Source organism: Tursiops truncatus, chromosome 4, assembly GCF_011762595.2.
Source record: "Tursiops truncatus isolate mTurTru1 chromosome 4, mTurTru1.mat.Y, whole genome shotgun sequence".
Taxonomy (NCBI): Eukaryota; Metazoa; Chordata; class Mammalia; order Artiodactyla; family Delphinidae; genus Tursiops; species Tursiops truncatus.
In genome coordinates, this window is record NC_047037.1 from 72,749,910 (window position 1) to 72,773,406 (window position 23,497).

General features: G+C 34.9%; 1 protein-coding gene across 17 annotated transcripts in view; it reads left to right on the top strand.

The window, feature by feature from the left end:
* The window catches only part of LRCH3 (leucine rich repeats and calponin homology domain containing 3), a 115,705-nt gene that overhangs the window by 32,880 nt on the left and 59,328 nt on the right, over window positions 1-23,497 (top strand). For 16 of the 17 annotated variants that reach the window (XM_073804117.1, XM_033855712.2, XM_073804113.1 and 13 more), the window contains exons 2-6: window positions 9,082-9,226; window positions 10,831-10,957; window positions 14,016-14,121; window positions 18,719-18,855; window positions 20,019-20,128. In XM_073804117.1, coding sequence (XP_073660218.1) covers window positions 9,082-9,226; window positions 10,831-10,957; window positions 14,016-14,121; window positions 18,719-18,855; window positions 20,019-20,128 — 625 coding nt within the window. The remainder of the gene's footprint in view (window positions 1-9,081; window positions 9,227-10,830; window positions 10,958-14,015; window positions 14,122-18,718; window positions 18,856-20,018; window positions 20,129-23,497) is intronic. The other variant, XM_033855715.2, reaches the window with a different exon arrangement.

Below are 23,497 nucleotides of genomic sequence, written 5' to 3' on the forward strand. Positions count from 1 at the left end.
GTGTTATTTGTTTTTGCTGTATGGCTGTCAGCCTTTTGAAACTGGCTTTATGCGTGTGTGCCTCTTTGCATTTTACAGTATATGAAGTAATTTTCCGTGCATTGTTTGATTTGATTCTTAGAACAATTCTAAGAGGCAGTGACAAAGAGATGAAGAGAAACAGAGAGGCCCAAGATATATTTGGACCAAGAAACTGACAATGTTTGTTAATAGAATTAGATTAGGGGAAAAAAAGAAAGGTGTCAGGATGCTTCCAGAATTCTGACTTAAGCAACTGGATAGACAAAAGCATCATGTACTGAGATAGGAAATACTGGAAAAAGAATATATTTGCAAATATATAACATTGGCATTGGCATTGGCATTGTGTGTGAAGTTAGCCCTCAACAGCTAAAAAGTCTTTTTTCCCTCTATGGAAAAACATGAGGTAGTTTCAAAGCATTCAGTTTACATACAAACTCAGGACACTGGCTATAAATGAGAATTTCCTACATCAATTTAGTTACCAGGACAAATATGGTTAAATTTTATATCAGTCTTTATTTCCTTTGTTTGAACTTTAATGATTAATAAAATTGGAAATATCAGTCAGTGGTCTAGCTGAGCCCTTTGCTGTTTTCAACACAATTGAGATTCTGATAGTAAGAAAGAAGGAAAGAGCATAGATATTCAAAGGGCAATGAACTACATTTGTTATAAATAACATGACCTTTTAAAAAGTCCAAATATATTGGGTAATTATGTTAAATATAGAGTGCTTCAGTTAAAAGATTAAGATTGTCAGACAATGAAAAGAAAGCAAAATCTACCTATGTGCTGTTTATAAGAAACACATTCAAAGTGTAATGATCCAGAAAGGTCGAAATTAAAGAATAGGAAAAGGTACTCTGTAGAAATATTGACTGTGTTAGTTTTCTATGCTGTATAACAAGTTACACAAACTTAGCAGCTTAAGGAACTTCATGGTTTCTTTGAATCAGGAGTCTAGGCAATTAGACTAGTCTGCTGCAAGGCTTCAGTCAAGGTGTTGATCAGGCCTGAGTCCTCATCTCGAGGTGTGACGGGGGAAGGATCTGCTTCCAGTCTCCCTCAGGTTGTTGGCAGAATTTATTTCCTTGCAACTGTAGAATTCACAGCAGCTTATTTCTTCAAATTTGGCAACAGAGATAGGACAGATCAGATAGACAGTCCTAACCACAGGAATGACATCACATCATCTTTGCAGTATTCTATTGGTTAGGAGCAAGTTAGTTACTTTTGAAGTCCCACCTACACTCAAGTGGAGGAGGGGGTATTATACAAGGGTGTAAAAAGGGATCATGGGAGTCACATTAAAGTAAGTCCACCAAACCAACCAAAAGAAGAGATCTCAAAGCAAATTACAGTACTGGGAATGGAAGAAGTAACTTAAGAATTATAAAAAGTTTGATTTATCAGGAAGGTAATAATTTAAAATTTGGGGGACTTCCCTGGCGGTCCAGTGGTTAAGACTCCATGCTTCCACTGCAGGGGGCACGGATTTGATCCCTGGTGGGGGAACTAAGATCCCACATGCCACACGGCATGGCCAAAAAAAAAAATTGATAATAATACTAATAATTTAAAATTTTGTAGGTACCTAATAACAAAAGTCCAAAATACATAAAGAAAGGGTTAAAGAATTAAAGAGAGAAATAGATACATAGCAATAAAAATGAAAGACTAATATACCCCTCTCCACATAGCAATAAAAATGAAAGACTAATATACCCCTCTCTCTCAGCAGTTGATAGAAAAAACTGACCAAAAAAAAATCAGTAAGGACGAGCCTTGAACAATGCAGTTAAACAAATGTGACCTAGTAGACATAACTAGAACATTATGCCAATGTAGAATAAATATTCTTGTCAGACTCACATGGAATATGTATAAAAATGGACCATGTGCTGGACCGTAAAGAAAATAAACGAGAGGATTGAAATCACATAAAGCATGTTCTTTTACCATATACAGTTGTTAGAAATCATTAACAAAAAAGATAAGTAGAATATCATTATATGTTCAGAAATTAAGGAATTCATTTCTAACAGAATGAGATGAAATCATAACGGAAATTAGGAAATATTTTCTAATTGAATATTCTAATTAAAAAATGTATATATAAAGGCTCATGAGATACAGCTAAGGCAGCACTTAAAGGGAATTTTATAAAAGCTTTAAGTGCATATTTTTGGAAAGAAATAAGTCTAAAAATTATTGAGCTAAGCCTCCATCTCTATAAATTAGGAAAAGAATAGCACAAGCCCTCTCCCCCAATGAAAGGAAGATGATAAAGGTAAGAACAGAAATTAACAAAATAAAAACTGTACAATGAATAGGGTTAACAAAGCCAGAATGGATACTTTGAAAACACTAATGATATTTTCAAATCTCTGATGAGATTGCTCAAGAAAGAAATAAGGTACAAAAACCGAAGTCAGAAATGAAAATAGAGCCATCCCCACAGATGCTATAAACATTAAAAAAATAAAGAAGATATTATGAACAACTTTATGCTAATAAAATGGAAAATTCTGATGAAAATAGCAAACTCCTAGACTGTAATAACTGAAAACTGGTTCAAGAAAATATATATAAAACTTTAATAGTCTTATTAATATTAAAGAAATTCAGTCAATAGTGAAAAATCTTCCTTTAGGGAAAACGTAGGCCCAGGTGGCTTCACCAGTGAATTCTAAGAAGCTTTTAAAATGAAATCATTTGAAAGCTGTATAAATCCTTTCAGTCAATAGAAAAAGAGGGAATACCCCCAAACTAATACATCATGACTAAATTTATTTTATCCCAGGAATACAAGATTTAACATTAGAAAGTAAATTTAATATCATACTGATAGAATAAAGTTTTAATAAGGAAAAAATCAGTTCTACACAAATGGAATAAATAATAGTGGAATAAAGAGTAAAATTCGATATTAATGTAGTAAAAGATTAAAATCCTATGATCATCTCAATAGATGGAGAAAAAGAGATTGATAAATATGACATTTGTTACTGATAAAAAACTCCTAGCAAACTAGGAATAGAAAGGAATTTCCTTAATCTGATAAACAATATCTACAGAAAACCTTTGAAATTGGGAACAAGACAAGAATACCTTCAATTACTGCTTTTATTCAACATTATACTAGAGGTCCTAGCCAGCACTGTAAGGGAATTAGATGGTAGATAGATAGATAGATAGATAGGTACGTACGTACGTACATACGTACGTACGTACGTACATATCAGAAAGGAAGAAACAAGCTTTCATTATTCACAGAACTAGGTAATCGTGGATTTGGAGCTATCCAAATGAATCTACAGATAAATTTTATAGACTAATAAAAAGATTTATCAAAGTTGCCAGGTACAAAATCAATATATTGAAATCAATTTTATTTCTATGAGTAACTAATGGTTAGAAAATAAAACTTGAAAAATATATATCATTTATAAAATCATAAAGACCTGTGAATAAATCAAGTAAAGGTGTCATTTTTTCCCAAATTGATGTTTGATTCAGTGCAATCTCAGTAAAAGTTCGAACAAGTGTTTTTATGAGATATAACAGGCTCATTCTAAAACTTACAAGGAAATGCAAAGGACCTAGAAAGCCAAGACACACTTGAAGAACTACAAAAAGGAAGGAATACCTGTCCTACTAGAAGTGATGTAGGAGTACATCACTCTACTAGATTTCAGGAATCATTGTAAGCTATAGTAATTAAGATTGTGTAATATTGACATAAGAATATATAAGTACTGCAATGGAACAGATTAGAGAAGCCCCCAAACAGGCCCATACAAATGTAGGCACCTGATATATGACAGGTGTTATAGGGAAATAGTTGGGGGGGGGGAGGTGATGATCTTTTCAATAACTGTCACTGGGATAAATGGGTATCCCTGTAGGAAAACATGAAATTGGCCTCCTACCTCACATCATACTAGAAAATAAATTCCTGGTAGATTAAATGTCAGACTCTAAAACCTTTAGAAAAGAATATCTTTGTGACCTTGGAGTAGGGAAGGATTTCTTTTAAAACTGCAAATACCACTAACCATAAAGGAAAGGATTAATGAAACATTTTACTGTATTAAAATTAAAGACTTTCATCAGAAGACACCACAAAGACTGTGAAACTTCAAACTACAGAGTGGGAGAACATATTTGCAACACATATAACTGATAACAGTCTCATATTCAGAATTTATAAAGATGTCCAACAAACCAAAAGACTTGAGCTGGTACTTTACAAAAAGAGAAATCTAGATGGCTAATAAACATATGAAAAGCTGTTGTACCTCATTAATAATCAGGGAAATGAAAATCACAATGAAATGCCACTGTATAAAAATCTTTAAAACATAATAAATATTAAAACATCTCAATAACAAGTATTAGCAAGGATATGAAGCCACAAGAACTCTTTGTACATTGCTGGTAAATGTGTAAATTGGTACAACCTCTTTGGAAAACAATTTGGCATGCTCTTTTGAAGTTGATGATACATAAATCTTATTACACAGCATTTTCTCTCCTAGTTCAGTGTGTAATCGAAATGTTCATCAGTAGTAGAATGAGTAAATAAATTGTAGCACGTTCATATAGAATAGTATGAAGACAGTGAAAATGAAGGAACTACTGCAGTATGCAACTACATGAATGAATCTCAAATGTTGAGAGAAGGTCACAAAAGAAAACACATAAAGTATGCTTCTACTTTTAGAAAGTTGAGAGGTGTGCTAGGCAGAATTATGTTCCCCCCACCTTAGGATGTAGGGTGTAGGGATTAGTCTACATCCTAATCCCTATAACCTATGAATATGTTGCACTACATGGCAAAGGGGAATTAAGGTTGTTCATCAGCTGTTCTTCAAATAGGAAGATTATCGTTGATTATTTGGGAGCAGGGAGAGATGAGCAAATCAAAGGATCCTTAAAAGTGGAAGAAGGAGGCAGAAGAAGGAGACCCACAGAGATGGCAGCATCAGAAGGACTCCACCTGATATTGCTGACTTGAACATGGAGGAATGGGGCTATGAGCCAAAGAATGTGGACAGACTCTAGAAGCTGGGAAAAAGAAGAAGACAGATTTTCTCCTAGAAGCTCCAGAAAGAATGAAGTTCTGCTGACACTTTTTTTTTAATAAATTTATTTATTTTATTTTATTATTTATTTTTGGCCTCATTGGATGTTCGTTGCTGTGTGTGGGCTTTCTCTAGTTGCGGCGAGTGGGGGCTACTCTTCATTGCGGTGCGTAGGCTTCTCATTGCGGTGGCTTCGCTTGTGGAGCACGGGCTCTAGGCACCTGGGCTTCAGTAGTTGTGGCACACAGGCTCAGTAGTTGTGGTGCACAGGCTCAGTAGTTGTGGCGCACAGGCTCAGTAGTTGTGGCGCACAGGCTCAGTAGTTGTGGCGCACAGGCTTAGTTGCTCCTTGGCATGTGGGATCTTCCCAGACCAGAGATCAAACCCATGTCCCGTGCATTGGCAAGCAGATTCTCAACCACTGTGCCACCAGGGAAGTCCCTAAGGAGCAGTTTGTAATTGAAATTAATTTCTTTCATTTCTTCAGTTTTTAAAATCATACTAACAATTTAAATAGGAATTTATAAAATAATTTTTGTTGTATTTTGTATTAAATAAGTTATTTACCATGTGATTCTGTAGGAAATTTTTTTTTTTTAAGGGAGGGCAGCAAGCGTGGGTGACAGTTTACAGCTGCATCTTTTTTTTTTAAGCAGAGGTCTTCTTAGAAGCCCATATGATTTAAATTTATTTATTTATTTATTTATGGCTGTGTTGGGTCTTCATTTCTGTGCGACAGCTTTCTTTAGTTGTGGCAAGCAGGGGCCACTCTTCATTGCGGTGCATGGGCCTCTTACTATCATGGCCTCTCTTGTTGCGGAGCACAGGCTCCAGACGCGCAGGCTCAGTAATTGTGGCTCACGGGCCCAGTTGCTCTGCGGCATGTGGGATCTTCCCAGACCAGGGCTCAAACCCGTGTCCCCTGCATTGGCAGGCAGATTCTCAACCACTGCGCCACCAGAGAAGCCCTGTAGGAAATTTTTATTTGTAAATATTTGATGCCCTCTGTTACCTGGGCTTTAACTTTTTCCTAATGAATACAATATGGGGAGGCATTTTGGTAAGATGGTGGTCTTTCCCAACTTCAATTACTAACTACTACTTCAGAGTGAAGCAACTTGGAGGCTCACAGGCTGGTGGGACCTGTAGGGAATATGTGAGTCTGGGGGATATACTGGGATCCAAATGAAAATAAGAGACAAAAACCTATGGCAGTTATCAAAACTTTTGAGTTCTCAGGAAGAACTGTGCCCCAGAGGGGAAGCTTAGTTCCAGTGCATCATGGAGCTTGCTTCCACTGTTTTGATGTTGAATGCCATTCATGGTACTCTAGCAGCTTGATCTGAGCTCCAAAGATGAGGCAAGCCATGAATTGGCAAAGGAAGATAATTCATTTAAAGGAACTCCAGCAGCCAGAGAGGATGAACACGGATTACATCTAGAAGAAGTGACTTCAATGAAATAGAACTATTCGAAGAGATAGATGACAAGTTTAACAAATAAAACAGAATGTTCCAGTAATCCCGCTCCTGGGCATATATCCAGAGAAAACTCTAATTCGAAAAGATACATGCATGCACTCCAGTGTGCATAGCAACACTATTTATAATAGCCAAGACATGGAAGCAACATAAATGTCTATTGACAGATGACTGGATAAAGATGTGGTGTGTGTGTATGTATGTATGTGTGCGTGTGTGTGTGTACACACACACACACACACACACACACACACACACACACACACACACACACAGTGGAATATTACTCGGCCGTAAAAAAGAATGAAATAATGCCATTGCAACAACATGGATGGACCTAGAGATTATCATACTAAGTGAAGTAAGACAGAGAAAGACAAATATCATATGATATCACTTATATGTGGAATCTAAAAAAGTGATACAAATGAACTTGCTTACAAAACAGAAACAGACTCACAAACGTAGAAAACAAACTTATGGTTACCGAAGGAGAAAGGGGAGGGAAGGGATAAATTAGGAGTTTGAGATTAGCAGATACGAACAGCAAGGTCTTACTATATAGCACAGGGAACTATATTCAATATCCTGTAACAAACTCTAATGGAAAAGAATCTGAAAAAGTATATATATATCAAGTTTTATGAATCACTTTTCTATTCACCAGAAACTAACACAACATTGTAAATCAACTATGCTTCAATTAAAACAAAACAAAACAAAACTAAATTATCCTGAGATTCTCAAGAGAAACAGGGTGACATGCTTCTAATCATAGCATGAAAGAATTAAAAAGTGAGGGGAAAAACTTTTCTATATATTAATTTAAGGAGAGAATGATTACTGTTGAGACTCAGATTCATGGTTTGGAACATTAAGTGGAAGAGTATATCAAAACAGAAAAAAAATATAAAGAAGGAGAAGAAGCAAATGGAGGAGATGCAACAACTAAAGGTATAATAGAGGAGAATTTCTCTGGTTTAAAGAAGGATTGAAAGAACCAACTGAGTTCTGGACCAGAGTGTTAATTTAAGGGTGGAGGGAGACAAAGAACAAGCTGCTTACAAAGGAAAAATAATCAGATATGTGCTGGACTACTCAGTGTGACACTGGAAACTAGAAGATAGTAAAATAACGTCTACAGATTACCAAGAAAAGAATTGTCTATATATACCTAGCTGAAATATCATTCACTTGTTATGGTGAAAGCAAGGTACTTGCAGATGTGCAGGAATTCAGATCCTCCATCTAGGGAAAGTTAAAGGATTCTCACCAAATAATTCTCAACAGAGAATTTAAGAGGCAGAAGAAGAGAGAAAACAGTAGAGATCAAATGAATCTCACAGTGTATTTAATTAAATCTAAATGGTTAATGATAGAGTGACTGTATTTCAGCATACATCTTTGTCCTCTTCATTTTCTGAAAGTTTGCAGCTGATGGAAAAGCTTGATTTGACTCAGGTTCTGTCCCTTTGGCAAGGCCATAAATGATGTTCTGTTCTTCTAATGGGGGGCATATACTTTCTGATTATCTTTTTGTAAAGATAACAGTCATTAATACTCAATTCTGGATCCATTAATTCATTGAGAGTTGCAAAATGCTATATTCTAGCATTATTTTTCATTTATAGCTAGAACACTTATATAAAGATGCTTCCCTTTATCTATTTGGTTACTCAGTGATACAGTTCACATAGGGAAGGCAAGGTAAATGTTTGCTTCCCCCCCCCCCCCTTTATCAGCTTACAAGGTAATTAATTGGTTCTTTATCATCTTTTGGGGAGGATAAATTCAGTAATATGTGATAGATTTCAATTCGCTGCAATTATTATTATTGTTTTTCGCTGCAATTATTATCGTTATTGAAGCTCAGATTATCTCATCTTTAGCCAGTGGGAGCAAAGATGGTTCCTGAGTGCTTTTGACATGACAGTGATACTTTTTTGTTTTTGCGGTACGCGGGCCTCTCACTGTTGCGGCCTCTCCCGTTGCGGAGCACCGGCTCCGGACGCGCAGGCTCAGCGGCCATGGCTCACGGGCCTAGCTGCTCTGTAAAGAAAGGGGCAATATTTTTTTTTGTTTCGTTTTGCTTCGCTTTTCTGAAAACCTTAGAATGTTGTCTGAGCTTTTGGGAAGGTGGATTTTACGGATCCATTTGTTTTCTAGGATATTTGGTACTTAGCATGATCTGTGCTGTAATTTTTAAGCTGGTATTCCTTGCAATTTATGTTCCTTGCAAAGAATAATGGTTTTATTTTTTAGTATGTGTAGAGACCCAAAAGGAATCAGCGTTTCCCAGCAACAGGTATAGAGGCATATGTTAAAATGGTTTATTCAATCATTTAATATTTGAATATTTAATCTGGACCAGTCTCCACAATAGGAGCTCTAGGAAATTCAAACAATTATGAAACCTGCTTTTTTATTTAAAATTTCAGTAAAATAAGTTCCAAGGATTGATTTTAAACTTAATTTATTTTTTCTTTCAGATCTGTCACGAAATCGCCTCTCAGAAATTCCCATAGAAGCATGTCACTTCGTTTCTCTTGAGAATCTCAATTTATACCAAAATTGTATTCGGTATATACCAGAGGCAATTCTAAACTTGCAAGCTCTAACGTTCTTAAATATTAGGTAACGATTTTTTCTTTTTAATTTTTAGTTTTGTGTGATCTTTTCAATTTTCCTCTTCCCTTTCACTAAAATTTACATTATCTGGGGAATTCCGTGGCGGTCCAGTGGTTAGGACTCCATGCTTCCACTGCAGAGGGCACGGGTTCAATCCCTGGTTGGGAAACTAAGATCCCACATGCCATGCGGCCAAAAAATAAAAATAATAATTAAAAAAAAATTTATATTGTCTGTTTATATCAGCAGTATCTCGACATATTCTTAGACTAAATTAGCAGTATTTTCTATATCCCTCTAGTTTCTCCCTTTGTCTTTGTGTTTGTAATAATTAACAAACTCTAAGAGACATTAGCCTAATAGACTTGGAGCAGTCTTGTAGCAGTGGTTTTCCGATTACATTTTCAAGTAAGCTTCATCAAATGAGAATAGTACATCTGAAATTACTTTGTTTGGTTTTTGTGATTACGTATTTTTGTGTACTAAGTTCTGAATATATAAATGCATTTATTCAACTCACCTACTCCATTTTTTCACATCTTACAAGAATTCTTTTGTTATTTTATTTCATTATAAAAGTTATAAATGTTGACTGGAGAAGATAAATGTAGAAAAGTAAAGGAAATTCATCAAAATGTTGTGTCTGAGTTATATAATTATAGGTGAACTTTTACTTTTTTGTAGGCTTTTAGTCAAATTTTTAAATGAGTTTTTCCCCTTCTCATTAAATATCCTTTGGAAATATTTTTATATGTAATCATTTTAATGCACAGTTTATATATTTCTGAAACTCATTTTCCCTCTCGGATATTTATTCTCTCAGTTTTTTCCCATGATCAAAGTAGCACTAGTAGACAGTTTTGTATGTGAATGTCTAATTATTAGATTTTAAAAGTTTTAAAGGCTTATGATCTGTGTTAGTAAAATCATCAAAGATCTTGAAAAGGGGGGGGGCAATTGTTACTAAGGATTAAGATGTTAAATCTGCAGAAGTAAAATTTTAACTTATTTTTATCCTAATGATAGATGTGTTTTTTACTTTCAGTTCTGATTTGTATATTTTTGTATAAATAAAAATTCCTTACCTATCCTTCAGTTAATATGATATATTTGAAATCACAATCTGTCCCTTATTTCCCATAGAATTATATTTGGGTCGTTTATGTACATTTGGTTATAATAATGTAATGATGAGGGAAGTAAATTACAGACACTTTGTATATAACTCTTTGGAAGGAAGAGGAGAGGATGTTAGTTATCTACCCTATTTTAAAATCATTTTTTCCTATATAAATTTAATAAAATAATAATATGTTTTGTTTATATGGCACTTCATTATTTACAAAGGAGTTTTGTGGTGCAAGAGTCCTGTAAGCCCTGTGATTTACAGATGAGGAATCTGTGTAGGATGCAGATAAATTAAATGTTGTGCCTAAAAACACAAAAGCTGACAAGTGAGGAAATGAAGACTTGAACTCAAATCTAATATCCTGTTTGTTCCTTGCAAGACTTAACTTTGTTAGTATACTTAGTATAGAATGAGAAAGATGGCAGTTTTTTTCCTTGAGTGGTGGACTCTGACTTTTCTCTTTTTCTACTTACCCATTTAGTCGAAACCAGCTATCAACATTGCCGGTACACTTGTGTGATTTACCATTGAAAGTCTTAATTGCTAGTAATAACAAATTGGTCTCACTTCCAGAAGAAATTGGACATCTCAGACATTTAACAGAACTTGTAAGTTAATATTTCATTTTTTGGTTGTTTTGTATATATGTGTGTGTGTGTGTGTGTGTGTGTGTGTGTATATATATATATACACACACACACACACACACACACACACATACTCTTTTGTGTTTTTGAGTTATTTTCAAGTACTGATAATGAAGTTTTACTGATTGATGAGCTCTCAAGTGCTTCAACACAGAATTAGGAAAGAACTGAAAGTACAAGTCTTATCAAAGTCTAATCAGGTTCTAATGAATATTAAGTGATTTCTATGTTATTAAACTTTTGAGACATAATTTAATAAAGGGTTTGAATTTTTTAAATTAAATCTTGTTAATAGCATCAATATTTTGATTTTTGGTTAGTGCCTATAGGGAATGGGCAGTACAAAGGTCAGGTTTACTTTTTTACCTTATAGGCTATCTTTAGAACCTAGCTCCCACTCTAAAGTGAGCTATTCTTTATATTTTCTAAGAAGCTTAACCTTCACCTACCACTTCTTGTTATTCTTGAGTGCTTTTGTTCTGGGCATGGGAATAAGACTTTTCTTATTTAATCACCACAATAACATTATGAGTTGTTATCATCATATTATAGCTGAGGAAACCAGCACTCAAGATAGGTTAAGTAATTTGCCAAAGGTTCCAAAGGTTCCATAACTGAAGTAGAATTTGAAACCAGTCTACCTTAACTCCAGAACCTATGATTCCTATTTCTGAAATGGTCAAATACAATTATGTCCATTGAGATTTGGGAGTATAATTCCATGTAGGTTTATTAACAAAGATGTATGTACATCATAAACAAAAAATAAATACAGTTGGCCTTCTGTTTTTGTAGGTTCTGCATCTGTGGATTCAACCAACGGTGAATCAAAAATATTTTTTTAAAAAATTTTCTGGGAATTCCATGGTGGTCCAGTGGTTAGAACTCTGCACTTTCACTGCCAAGGGCGTGGGTTCGATCCCTGGTCGGGGAACTAAGATCCCACAAGCCATGCAGCATGGCCAAAAAAAAAGAAATAAAATTTTTTTTCCAGAAGTCTCTAAAAAGGAAAATTTGAATTTGCCGTGTGTGACAATTATTTACATAGTGTTTACCTTGTATCAGGTATTATAAGTAATCTAGAGATGGTTGAAAGCATACAGGAGGATGTATGTAGGTTATATGCAAATTATGCACCATTTTGTATGACACTCGAGCATCCATGGATTTTGGTATCCTCGGAGCCAATCCCTTGCAGATACTGAGGGACAACTGACTGTACACATAAAAGTCTAATTGGACCACATGTTGGGTCACTTTTTTTTTTTCAGGTGGATTATGAATATAAAAGGTCACATATAAGAACTCACAAATATATTAAATTTAGAGTCTAGATACTAGACCACTATTTAAACTTTCTGTTTCTAGTTATTGAATCCTAAATGCTTTAAAGATAGATATGTCTCACAGAAGGTGCTTTTAGCTTTCTATGAAAGAAGTGAGTTGTTACTTCAGTCATAAAAAACAGCTTGTGGCAGAGTAAAAATTAATAATCGTAATGCTCCTGATTCCCTCGTGGGTCTTTCTGCAGCATCCTTATTGCTTCTTTTCCTTTTTTTTCCCTTCATTTTTTTTTTTAGTGGAAGTAAAGTGCTGTCTTTCAACATACATATTTTCTGAGAGAGATATTATAGATTGCTATTCCCTTCTGGTTCAGACTCAATCTTCCTATCCTTTCGACTTCTTTATTTATTTATTTTTTGGCTGCATTGGGTCTTTGTTGCTGCACACGGGCTTTCTCTAGTTGCAGCAAGCAGGGGCTACTCTTCATTGCAGTGCAGTCTCTTGTTGTGGAGCATGGGCTCTAGGCATGCGGGCTTCAGTAGTTGTGGCTTGCGGGCTCTAGAGCACAGGCTCAGTAGTTGTGGTGCACGGGCTTAGTTGCTTCGTGGCATGTGGGATCTTCCTGGACCAGGGCTCGAACCCATGTCCCATACATTGGCAGGTGGATTCTTAACCAGTGATCCCTTGACTTCTTTTAGAACCCTTTTAGCTTTGATACCTAGAGCATTGGGCTAAGAAGTCTAGCTTCTGATTCTACTTCAATCATGAATGGGTAGGAAAGGTAAAAATAGTATTATTTCTTTCTGAGAATATTTTGGGAAAATTTAAAAATAATGTCTGAAGCTTATTGAAGTTTTTGTAAGTGGTCTTTTCTAATAACAAGTCTCAGTATTTTCTTTTTATTTATATATTGGAGGAATTTTAAGTGTTACTGTGGCATCTTAGAGCTTTTATTAACCTAGACAGCTTCTTGTTGCTATGCATGGGTTTACAAATTCTGGCTTGTCTCAGAATTATGGAATCCTGAAATTATCAATCTTGGAACCTTGGAGTCAGTCTCTTTTCAGAACCAGTGGAATCAAGCTATTTGCCAAGATACCAGAAGGCCTACCTAATATATGTATTAGAATCAGGTTGATGAGCTGCTAATAGAATAGTATCTACTTTTTCCATAGCCTTTGAGTTATATGTACTTTATTATTTTTCCCTCATGTTCAGTTTGATAAAGAATGATTTGAGTCATCTTCAGTGCATTTTTATTTTATATTCTTGAATAGTTGAACTTGTATTTTGAGAATGGGATTTCCTTTCAAATAATTTTATCATTATAATTTTTATCATAGTTTTGTTTTTTCTTCTAGTTTCTTTAGAACAATATAAAATAAAAATATTGTCCTAAAGATCTGTTTTAATACCTTTTTTTTTAACCTTTTCACCAACATTTTCATTTGATCTGATATTCTAGGCCTCCTGTCCACATCTTAAGTCATTTAATTTTAGTTCTGCTCACAAAATTAATGTAGATCTATATACAGTGTATAGAGTCTGTCAAAAGCCTATACATTTTAAAAATTAAATGCTATTGCAAACTATGGGATTATTCTTGGACACAGAATCATAGTATTTTTTACAACAAGAGGGGTATTATCTTGTCCAACCTCATTTTACAGATAGTTTAAAGCATGCAAGTTTGTAATATTAGTACAATTCTTTACTTTGTATCTTTTTGAAATAGGATGTGAGCTGCAATGAAATTCAAACAATCCCTTCCCAAATTGGTAATTTGGAGGCCTTGCGAGACCTTAATGTAAGAAGAAATCACTTAGTACGTTTGCCTGAAGGTAAGAAATTGTGAAATAGTTTTTTTTGTTTTGTTTTGTTTCTTGCCTTTTTATTTTAAAGATCTCTCAGACTGATGGGCACTTCAAAAATGTATAAAAGTTACAGCCAGTATTTGAAATGTAATGGTTTCTTTAATATGTGCTATCTGTTCCGTTGTGGATTTTAAAAGCTAGACTCTTCAGTGAAGAGCTCCAATAACTATTTAACAGTGATTGTAATTTTAGATCCTGTTAACTGATATAATCAATAACTCAGGGTAAGATCACTGGAAATTTCAGTTGGCATAACTACTTAGGAGAAACATAACATGTTTTTGATAAGGGGATAGTTTAGTATAATGAAAATATTCCTGCAGTTAGCACTGACTGACTTAAAATGGACTTGATTTGAATTTAATAATTTTATCCTTCACTGGAAATGTTCAGATAGAGGCTAATTAACTGTGTGGAGGTGATGTGTAAAATGAATAATGAATGGAGTGAGAGACTGCACTAGGAGACTGGTTGTCTTAGGCTGACTATAAGTTCTAGTACATGTATTTGAATGATAAAAATGATTAAACAAATTAATTAGGTATAATTGATCAATCGTTCAAAAATATAAATTCATGAAAGAGAAAGCTACAAGAGAAAGTGAAAATGGTGAAAATCATTATTTTATTAAATCAGAATATATATTTCTTTAATTTTATTATGTAAAATTTCATATCTAAATGAGAGCAATGAATCACCCAACTACATCAGTCATTAGCTCATGGAAGTTCTTGTTTCAGCTCTACTCCCGTCCTCTTTCTCTTGCTCTGTCCTCTACATTAACTTGAAACAACTTCCAAAAATTCATCTATAAACATTTCAGAATGTCTGTCTCAAAGATAAGGAATCTTTAGAAGATGTTTTCGTGACAGCAATTATCTAGGTTCTTCTACAAAATACGACTTTTAATGTACAGTAAATATTGAATTAACTAATGATGCTTTTGCTGCATTGTAGAATCCAGATGTTTATACCAATTTGATCCTGTATGATACTGAGTTCTAATATACTAGTGTGTGTAGCTTTGACATTTTTTGATCCCGAGTAAGCGTCTCAGAAAGTGATTTTCATTCCACTTTTATACATTTACTGCAACCATACTACCCAAAATCCTGCATATCTTTCCCCTCAGTAGGCTTGTCCAGTAACCTTTATACCTTTTATCTTCAGAGCCTTCCTCATTTCCTCCTGGTTCTGCCTTCTACCACCTCAGCAGGGGGAATGCAGGCCATTAGCAGGACCGACCAAAATCATGACTGACATATAACTCAAAATTTCTATCAGGATTACCCCTCTACTCAGGACCCACCTACTGTGGTTGATCTTTAAAGGCTTACTAATACAATAATACTGGCTTAATATGAAATTAAATAATCAAAACAATTGAGGTTTTGGTGAAAATGAAAATCCGGGATTTCAGATGATGATTGCAAGTCTGATAGTTTTATCATCTAATTTATTTCTCTATTTTATTTTGAATGCATATTACCAAGAAAATTGTCACACAGATAGTTTCAAATTTTTTTTGTAGACTAATCTTGTAATCTCAGCATACTCAGTTAAACTGAGATGACAGGAAAGCTTCATCCAACACCCACACAAGTTAGTGTGGAAGTTCATGTTCCTTGGTGATCTCTAACATATTACAGTTTGGTAGATAAAGATATTACATCTTTTGTTATATTGTCATTTTGATTTTAAATTAATTTTAATTTTTATCAAATACATTATTCAAAAAGTCAAATAGTAATAAAAAGCTTAAAATAAATAATAGCATTCTCCTGCCTCAGTCATTCCTCTCTCCAGTTTCAATGGCCAGAAGCATATACCTTCAAGTCCTTTGACTCTTTCCACTACTATTTGCTGACACATTTCTAAGTGATCTGCTTTTACAGCTATTGCTGGATTTATCAACTTTGACATTTTGTTTTTATTGTTGTTTTTCTAGAGTTAGTAAGTCCTTTTTAAAAAAATTTACTTAGCTTTTTATGTACCTGTGGCTAATTCCTCCCTCTTTTTCCAGCAGCCTTATTAGTCAAACCAATCAGATTATGTATCTTTCTTTTTTTCCCCTGAATATCTCCCTCATTGAACCTTTTTTCTTTCTCTTCCAGTCTGGACTGGTTGTTCTCTGTTATTTTCTGCCTAGCTTTTCTTCTTCTTTGCTGAACTCTTATTCCTCTTATTCCTGGACTTCATGTCTTCTTTCTTACTTTTTTTTTTTTTTAATTTCAGCCTTATTGAGGTATAACTGACAAATAATTCCTTTCTTACTTTACTCCCTTGTTTTGCTAAAAGGGCATCTTCTAGTAATTTCCTGAGAACATGTCATAGGAAAACATTTTTTGAGATTTCACTTGAAAAGAAATATCTCTATTCTGTGCTCACTGTTGATTAATAATTTGGTTATAAATTCTCGGTTGAAAATTATTGTGTCAAATGATTTTCAAGTCTTTTTTCGCTTTTAGCTTTCAATTTTAAAAATTAATGGTTGAAGGACTTCCCTGGCAGTGCAGGGGTTAAGACTTAACACTGCAGGAGGCATGGGTTCAATCCCTGGTCAGGGCACTAAGATCCCACATGCTGCATGGCACGGCCCAAAAAAAAAAAAAAAAAAATGGTGGAAAATTTGATGCCATTCCTAATTCCAGTCCATTGTTTGTTACCAGTTTTTTCCTCTGGAATATTTTAAGGTCTTCCCTTTTTTTTCCCTACCGCTCTGAAGTTTTATGATGATGTGCCATAGTATGAGTTGTTTTAATTCAATAAAATAGATACTTGGTGGGCTTCTATCTAAACCAGAGATTCACATCCTTCGTTTAGATAGATCCTTCTATCTAAACCAGAGATTCACATCCTTCGTTCTAAACCAGAGATTCACATCCTTCGATTTACATCCTTTGATATAAGATATAAGAAATTGTCTTATATCTCTTTTTTGATAATTTCCTATCTTCCGATTTCTCTGTTTTCTCTTTCTAGAATTTTTGTGAATTAGATATTGGACTCCTTTAATTGATCCTATGGTTTTCTTATCTTTTTTATTGTCCATTTCTTCATCATTTTGTTTAACCAGGTGGTAAACAGTTCCAACCGTTTATACTCTAACCATTCTTCTGAATTTTTAATTTCTGCCATCGTATTTTTCATCTCTAAGAACCCTTGTTTTTCTCAGATTTTTTATTTTTATTTATTTATTTATTTATTTGCGGAACGCGGGCCTCTCACTGTTGTGGCCTCTCCCGCTGCGGAGCAACAGGCTCTGGACACGCAGGCTCAGCGGCCATGGCTCACGGGCACAGCCGTTCCGCGGCATGTGGGATCTTCCCGGCCCGGGGCACGAACCCATGTTCCCTGCATCGGCAGGCGGACTCTCAACCACTGCGCCACCAGGGAAGCCCTTTCTCTGATTTTTTAAAAAAACATTCCTTTCTTGTTTCAGTAATTTAGTATTTTATCTCTCTGAAATTAGAGACATTAATTCTAGTTTTTTGTGTGTGTGTGTGGTACGCGGGCCTCTCACTGTTGTGGCCTCTCCCGTTGCGGAGCACAGGCTCCAGATGCGCAGGCTCAGCGGCCATGGCTCACGGGCCCAGCCGCTCCGCAGCATGTGGTATCTTCCCGGACTGGGGCACAACCCGTGTCTCCTGCATCGGCAGGCAGACTCTCAACCACTGTGCCACCAGGGAAGCCCAATTCTAATTTTTAAAAGTTTTCTTTTATTTTCTATATATTACCTATTTTTTCAGAGCTCTTTTTATCGATTGGCTTGCGTGTTTTGATTTCTGTCTTACATGTTGGAGGCTCTTCTAATTGTCTGTGGATCATGTACTGTCTGTATAGAGCTAATTAGAAATTCCAAGTATACTGAGCAGGAATTGTATAATAGTAGTTAAGCAGTAAGCTGGATATTTTATTGGGGGAAACTCCCTATCAATATCTACAGGCCTTTTATATGGAACAATATAGTTTCTCCAGAGAAAGATGTTTTCCTTCTTCTACAGTGTTGTGTATGTTCCTAACTACTGCCAGTCAGGAGCTGGGGATGGGGTAAGGTTGGGGAGGAAAGTGCTAAGGTCTTGTGGTCAAGTTTGTAGACTTTTACTTAAATCCTCCATTTTCAGCAGGGAACTCATCCTGACTTTCCATTGTGCCTGCGGTCCTTGAGTTCAGAGCCTTTCAATTCAGCTCCTGTCATGATTGGAAAGGAGTAGTTACCTAGCTGCATGAGTTGGGATTGAAGATCTAGGCATCTAACCTGTTCTTTATACAGATTATCATGTAATCCTTGTGTTATTCACACCTTTCTGTGGTATCAGACCTAGTTTCTAAGACTTTCTGTTGTTCTATAAGGGGTCAAATAGTTTGCTTTTCATTAATATTACCATCCCTAAGCAACTAGATTTCATTTTATGCCACTTTGCTGTATATCAGTTAATCACTAAGAAAGAATGGAAGTGAATACTTATGTTAAATCCATTATATTTAGCTAGAAGCTCCTAAAAAAAGTTGTCTAGTTTTGAAATTATCATTAACTGTTTATTTCCACCTTATCTCCCTGCAGAGCTAGCAGAGTTGCCTTTGATACGGTTAGACTTTTCCTGCAATAAAATTACAACAATCCCTGTTTGTTATCGGAATCTCAGGCACCTACAGATGATCACCCTAGATAATAATCCACTACAATCTCCTCCTGCACAGGTAAACCATAGTTGACTTGAAGTATGTTATGAACTTTTTTGACAAAAGATGAAGTTTAAAAGTTATAAGTTATATGTATTTATCTTTTTTTTTTAGAAATTAAGTTCTTTTAAAATAAATTCACAACTTATATGTATTCTTTAGAAGCCTTGAATAAATGGGATGGAAGATAGGTAATATTCCAAAAATGTTTTTCCTTTCACTAAATTGACTTCTTTTTAATTTGAAGGAGTCTTAAAGTTTTTTTCTAATAAAATTTGAGTTATTTCTTTCTAGTAAAACTTAAATGTAGACAATGTAAATGCTAAAGACAAAATACTCAGCTTACAGAACTAAAGATCATCAATGTATCTCTCATGACCATTGTTTTTGTACTTTCCTATTTTCTAAAATCTTAAGTTCCTCGTTTAGTCAGTTTGGTCATTTGTTTATCAGTGACTGAAATGAAACTACTTAATAAAGTTATTATAAGGTAGCTTTACAAATAGATTCTAGACATTCTGTAGTCTAAAAAGTGTTGACCAGCTTATATTTTTCACTGTAGCTTTCCTTACTCTGCAATTAATTGATGGTCTTGTACAAGCCTCTGTATGGCAACTGTTAAACTTTATGAGTAAACTTCATAACTATAGAAAGGCCTCATAATCCTAAAGAATTTGTGTGTTGACTGTGGGACGGAAGTCAGTAGGTAGCAACAGAAGTGTATATAACTTTTTTAATCATTTCCTGCTTTTCTCTCTTACAGGAAGTAAGATTGAAAACGTAATTGTGCATGATTGTTGGATTCCTAAAAACAAAAGTTACCAATATAATCCATGGGGAGCAATGCTTTAAATCCCTGACTATGCCTAACCAATCAATATAAGTTTACTTGGTATTCTAACAGTGTTTATAATCATAAATTATTTATTTTATATGTTACTGAAACTTATTAGTGACTAGAAAACAAAAACCTACATTTATATCACTTAAACGCCTAAAGTAACAAATGATATAATGTTATAATCAGTACATTTTTTAATATTACTGTATATACTTGATAGAAATGCCTTCTATTTCCAATATACATTAAGTAAAAATGTGTTTTTATTTTAAAATGCTAGGGGACACATATATTTCAGATGAGTAATAATTTGGTTGTATTTATATGTTACTTTGTTTAGATATGTATAAAAGGCAAAATCCACATATTTAAATACCTGAACATACAGGCTTGTAAGATTGCTCCAGATCTGCCAGATTATGATAGAAGACCCATGGGTTTTGGCTCCTGGTGAGTATGTTGTATTCTTTCATTATTATATTCCATCTCACAGAGAATCAAATAAACTGAACCTTTAAATTTACCTGACTCTTTGTTTGACCAAAGGGAAATATCCTAGTCTGACACAATTTTTCTCAGAATGCTTATATTAAGTAAAAGTTGATTACATAGATGTGACAAAGTGTAGTCCTAAGTCAGGGTTTCTCAGCCTCAGCACTGTTGATATTTTGAACTAGACAATTCTTTGTGGTGAGCTGTCCTATACATTGGAAGGTGTTTAACAGCATCCCTGGCATCTGTAGCACCTTCCAAAGTGACAAAACTGTCTCCAGTAATTGCCAAATATCCTCTGAGGGGTCCCCAGTTGAAAACTACTGGTCTAAATGACTTGAATACTAACTTTGGCTCTCCTGTTAACTAGCTCTGTGACTTAAGGCAAGTCATTCAAACTTTTTGGGCTTCATTTTTCCCAGAGGGAGTGAAGGGGTTGGATTTGATGACCTTTAATGTCACTTCACGATCTTTTAAGTCTGTGAATCCCTCAGCTACATATAACACCTGACTTTTACAAAGTTACTTTTTGGCATTCCCAACCAATGGAACAATCTTAAGTAGCAGGAATTAAATTCAAAAAGCCTTTTAACAGGCAAAATTGATGTCTCAGTGAAGGTGCAGTAATATTCATAGACTTTACTCAAAAGAGAACGCTTTAGGCCTTCTCTTGGAACTTGCCACATTTACGTAAAAGCACAGTCCTAACCTTCTCAGTGTCCTAGTCTAAAACAGATTAACAAACTTCTATTTTGGTAGAGTTAAGTTAACAAACTTCTATTTTGGTAGAGTTTCTAAAAGCAGGCATTAAAAATACAAAAATAATTTGAAGGAAAAAAAAACTGTAAAAAGCAGATGCATAGGGAATTCCCTGGTGGTCCAGTAGTTAGGACTTCTCACTTCTAGTGCAGGGGGCCTGGGTTTGATCCCTGGTCAGGGAACTGAGATCCTGCAAGCTGTGTGGCACAGCCAAAAAAAAACAAAAACAAAACAAAAAAGCAGATGCATATTCAAGTTAGTGATAAACTCTGAAAGGGAGGAAGATTCTGTGTGAATGAGGCATAAGGGGGCTTCTCATTGGAGTGGCTTCTCTTGTTGCGCAGCAGGTGCTCTAGGCACACAGGCTTCAGTAGTTGCAGTGCACGGGCTCAGCCGCAACTGGAGAAAGCCCACGCACAGCAACGAAGACCCAACACAGCCGATAGATAGATAGATAGATAGATAAACCCTTTTAACTCTGAGAGGACTGAAAGCACATATGTGGTGTTAAGGAGGACATAAAAGGTTTTGCCAGATGGTAGGGATTAGGTCTTACACAATGTGCTAATCTAGACCTCTCTTAGAGGAAGGATTTTGGCAGTGGGGGTGGATATGAGGAGACCCAGACCACTAATACCAAGAATTTAAAATTTTCTCCATTATCTCCTTTTCATTTCTTTTTCCTCCTACCTCAGTTCATTACTTATAATATGGAACTCTTGTTTCTTATTTATAGAAGAAAGTTTTGTTTTTCCTATTTAAATATTTCTAAAAGTTTCTACTCCTGTACTCTTAAAATAGATGTACAATAAATAAAAGTAGGTTTTCTTTTATATATATACTAATTTATTTTCTCCCTTGGAGTTAGTAATCCTTGGGAAGGAAAAGTATTCCTCTCCAGAAATAGCAGAGTAGGAACATTAAACTGCTACTGTTGCCTTTGAGGTTTGTGTGTAAGATATGAATAATGATTACTGGGTATGTGTATATGAGGGTATGCCTGAAGAAACCAAGGAGGAAGCATCATTACCTGTATGAACAGTGAGCTTTGGTTGAGGGCTGCAGTGCTAATTGCAGAACCTATTTCTCTCTGTGACTCTATCCTTCGTTTTGAAGACTAATTAGTCTTGGCCTAATTTTTTTTTAAATATAGCAACTTCATTATTTTACTTTAAAAACATATCAAGAAATCCTGGGAAGAGACTTGTGTGTATTTGCTAAGAGATACAGGAAGGCTTGAGTCAATAGAGAAACCTTTCCTAAATAGGAAGTCTAAATAGCATAAACATGTCATGTTTCTCCAAAGGAATTAGTAATTATAGATCTAATATATTCCATTCCCTATAATAATCCCTAATTATGCTCCCTAGGTTAATCTGTCTTCTGCATTTTCCATTTTTTCCAGAGTTATGTTACTTTATTTATATATATATATATATATATATATATAAAAAACAAAAATATTTCCTTCAACTCCTCATGCACCAGCAAATGAGACATCATACTTTCATGTCTTTCTCACTAAGGTACAGATTAGTAAGACTGCATTGTAGTTAGCAGTGCATTTATTCAAAATGCAGTCATGGAGTCAGAAGGCCTTAGTTCTAGCTCTGGATCTCTGTACTATTAGGCAGTTCACTTAACCTCTCTGACCCTTGGTTTCTTCAATGTGATCTTTAACCCTGTTTATATTTCTAACAGTAGTTGTGAGGATCAAATGATCTGTGTTTGAAAGTGCTTTGCTGACCATAAAGCCCTATATGAATATTAGGCATTAGAGTTATTAGCTGTCTACTGTGATCTTGGAGAAATTTAGTCTAAGAGTTCTGTTTTGCTAAAGAGAATTTTTATTAATCCTGTAGCTCTTCAGGTATTCAGTACAAGTTACTGCTGTGGTAATTTCAATCCTTAGTTGCAACTTTCTAACTACTTTTGTGTAGCATAAAAACAACACACAGTCTTTCTTAAATCATTTTATAAAGGTCACAAATGTTTTTACTCATTTTCAGTTGTAAATGTTTCCAACTCCTTTAGCAATTTACACTGTTGTGATAACTTTCTTATTTTATACAATGGCACACATTTTTTAAAATAGTGATCTAAAGTGAACTATGCTTTTTTGCTGTGATGATTTTAAGCAGCTTTAGACTAAATATATTTATTTATGATGACGTGGCAGTGAGCCAAAACTAAGGAACAACTAAGCCACTGGTAAGAAAAGTCCTGCCTCTGTATCCCCGGTAGTGGAATTAATTCTCTACAACAAGCCTGAGCTTGTGAAAGCAGTGGCCATCCTTTATTCATATTTATATTCTAAGCAGCTGGAAAACTGCCTGGCATTCAATAAATGTTTGGTGAACTAAACTCAAATGAAGCAGATTTGGTGACTCTCTCTTAAGAACACATTCTTCATAGAATGATAACTTTTATTTAATGCTTTGTGCAGGTCCTTAGCTTATATTTTCTCAAGTAATCTTTATAGCAACTCTGTGAGATAGGTGTTGTTAATCTTTTTTTTTTTTAAACTTATGAGAAAACAGAGGTTGAAAGAGGTAAAACAGGTTAATT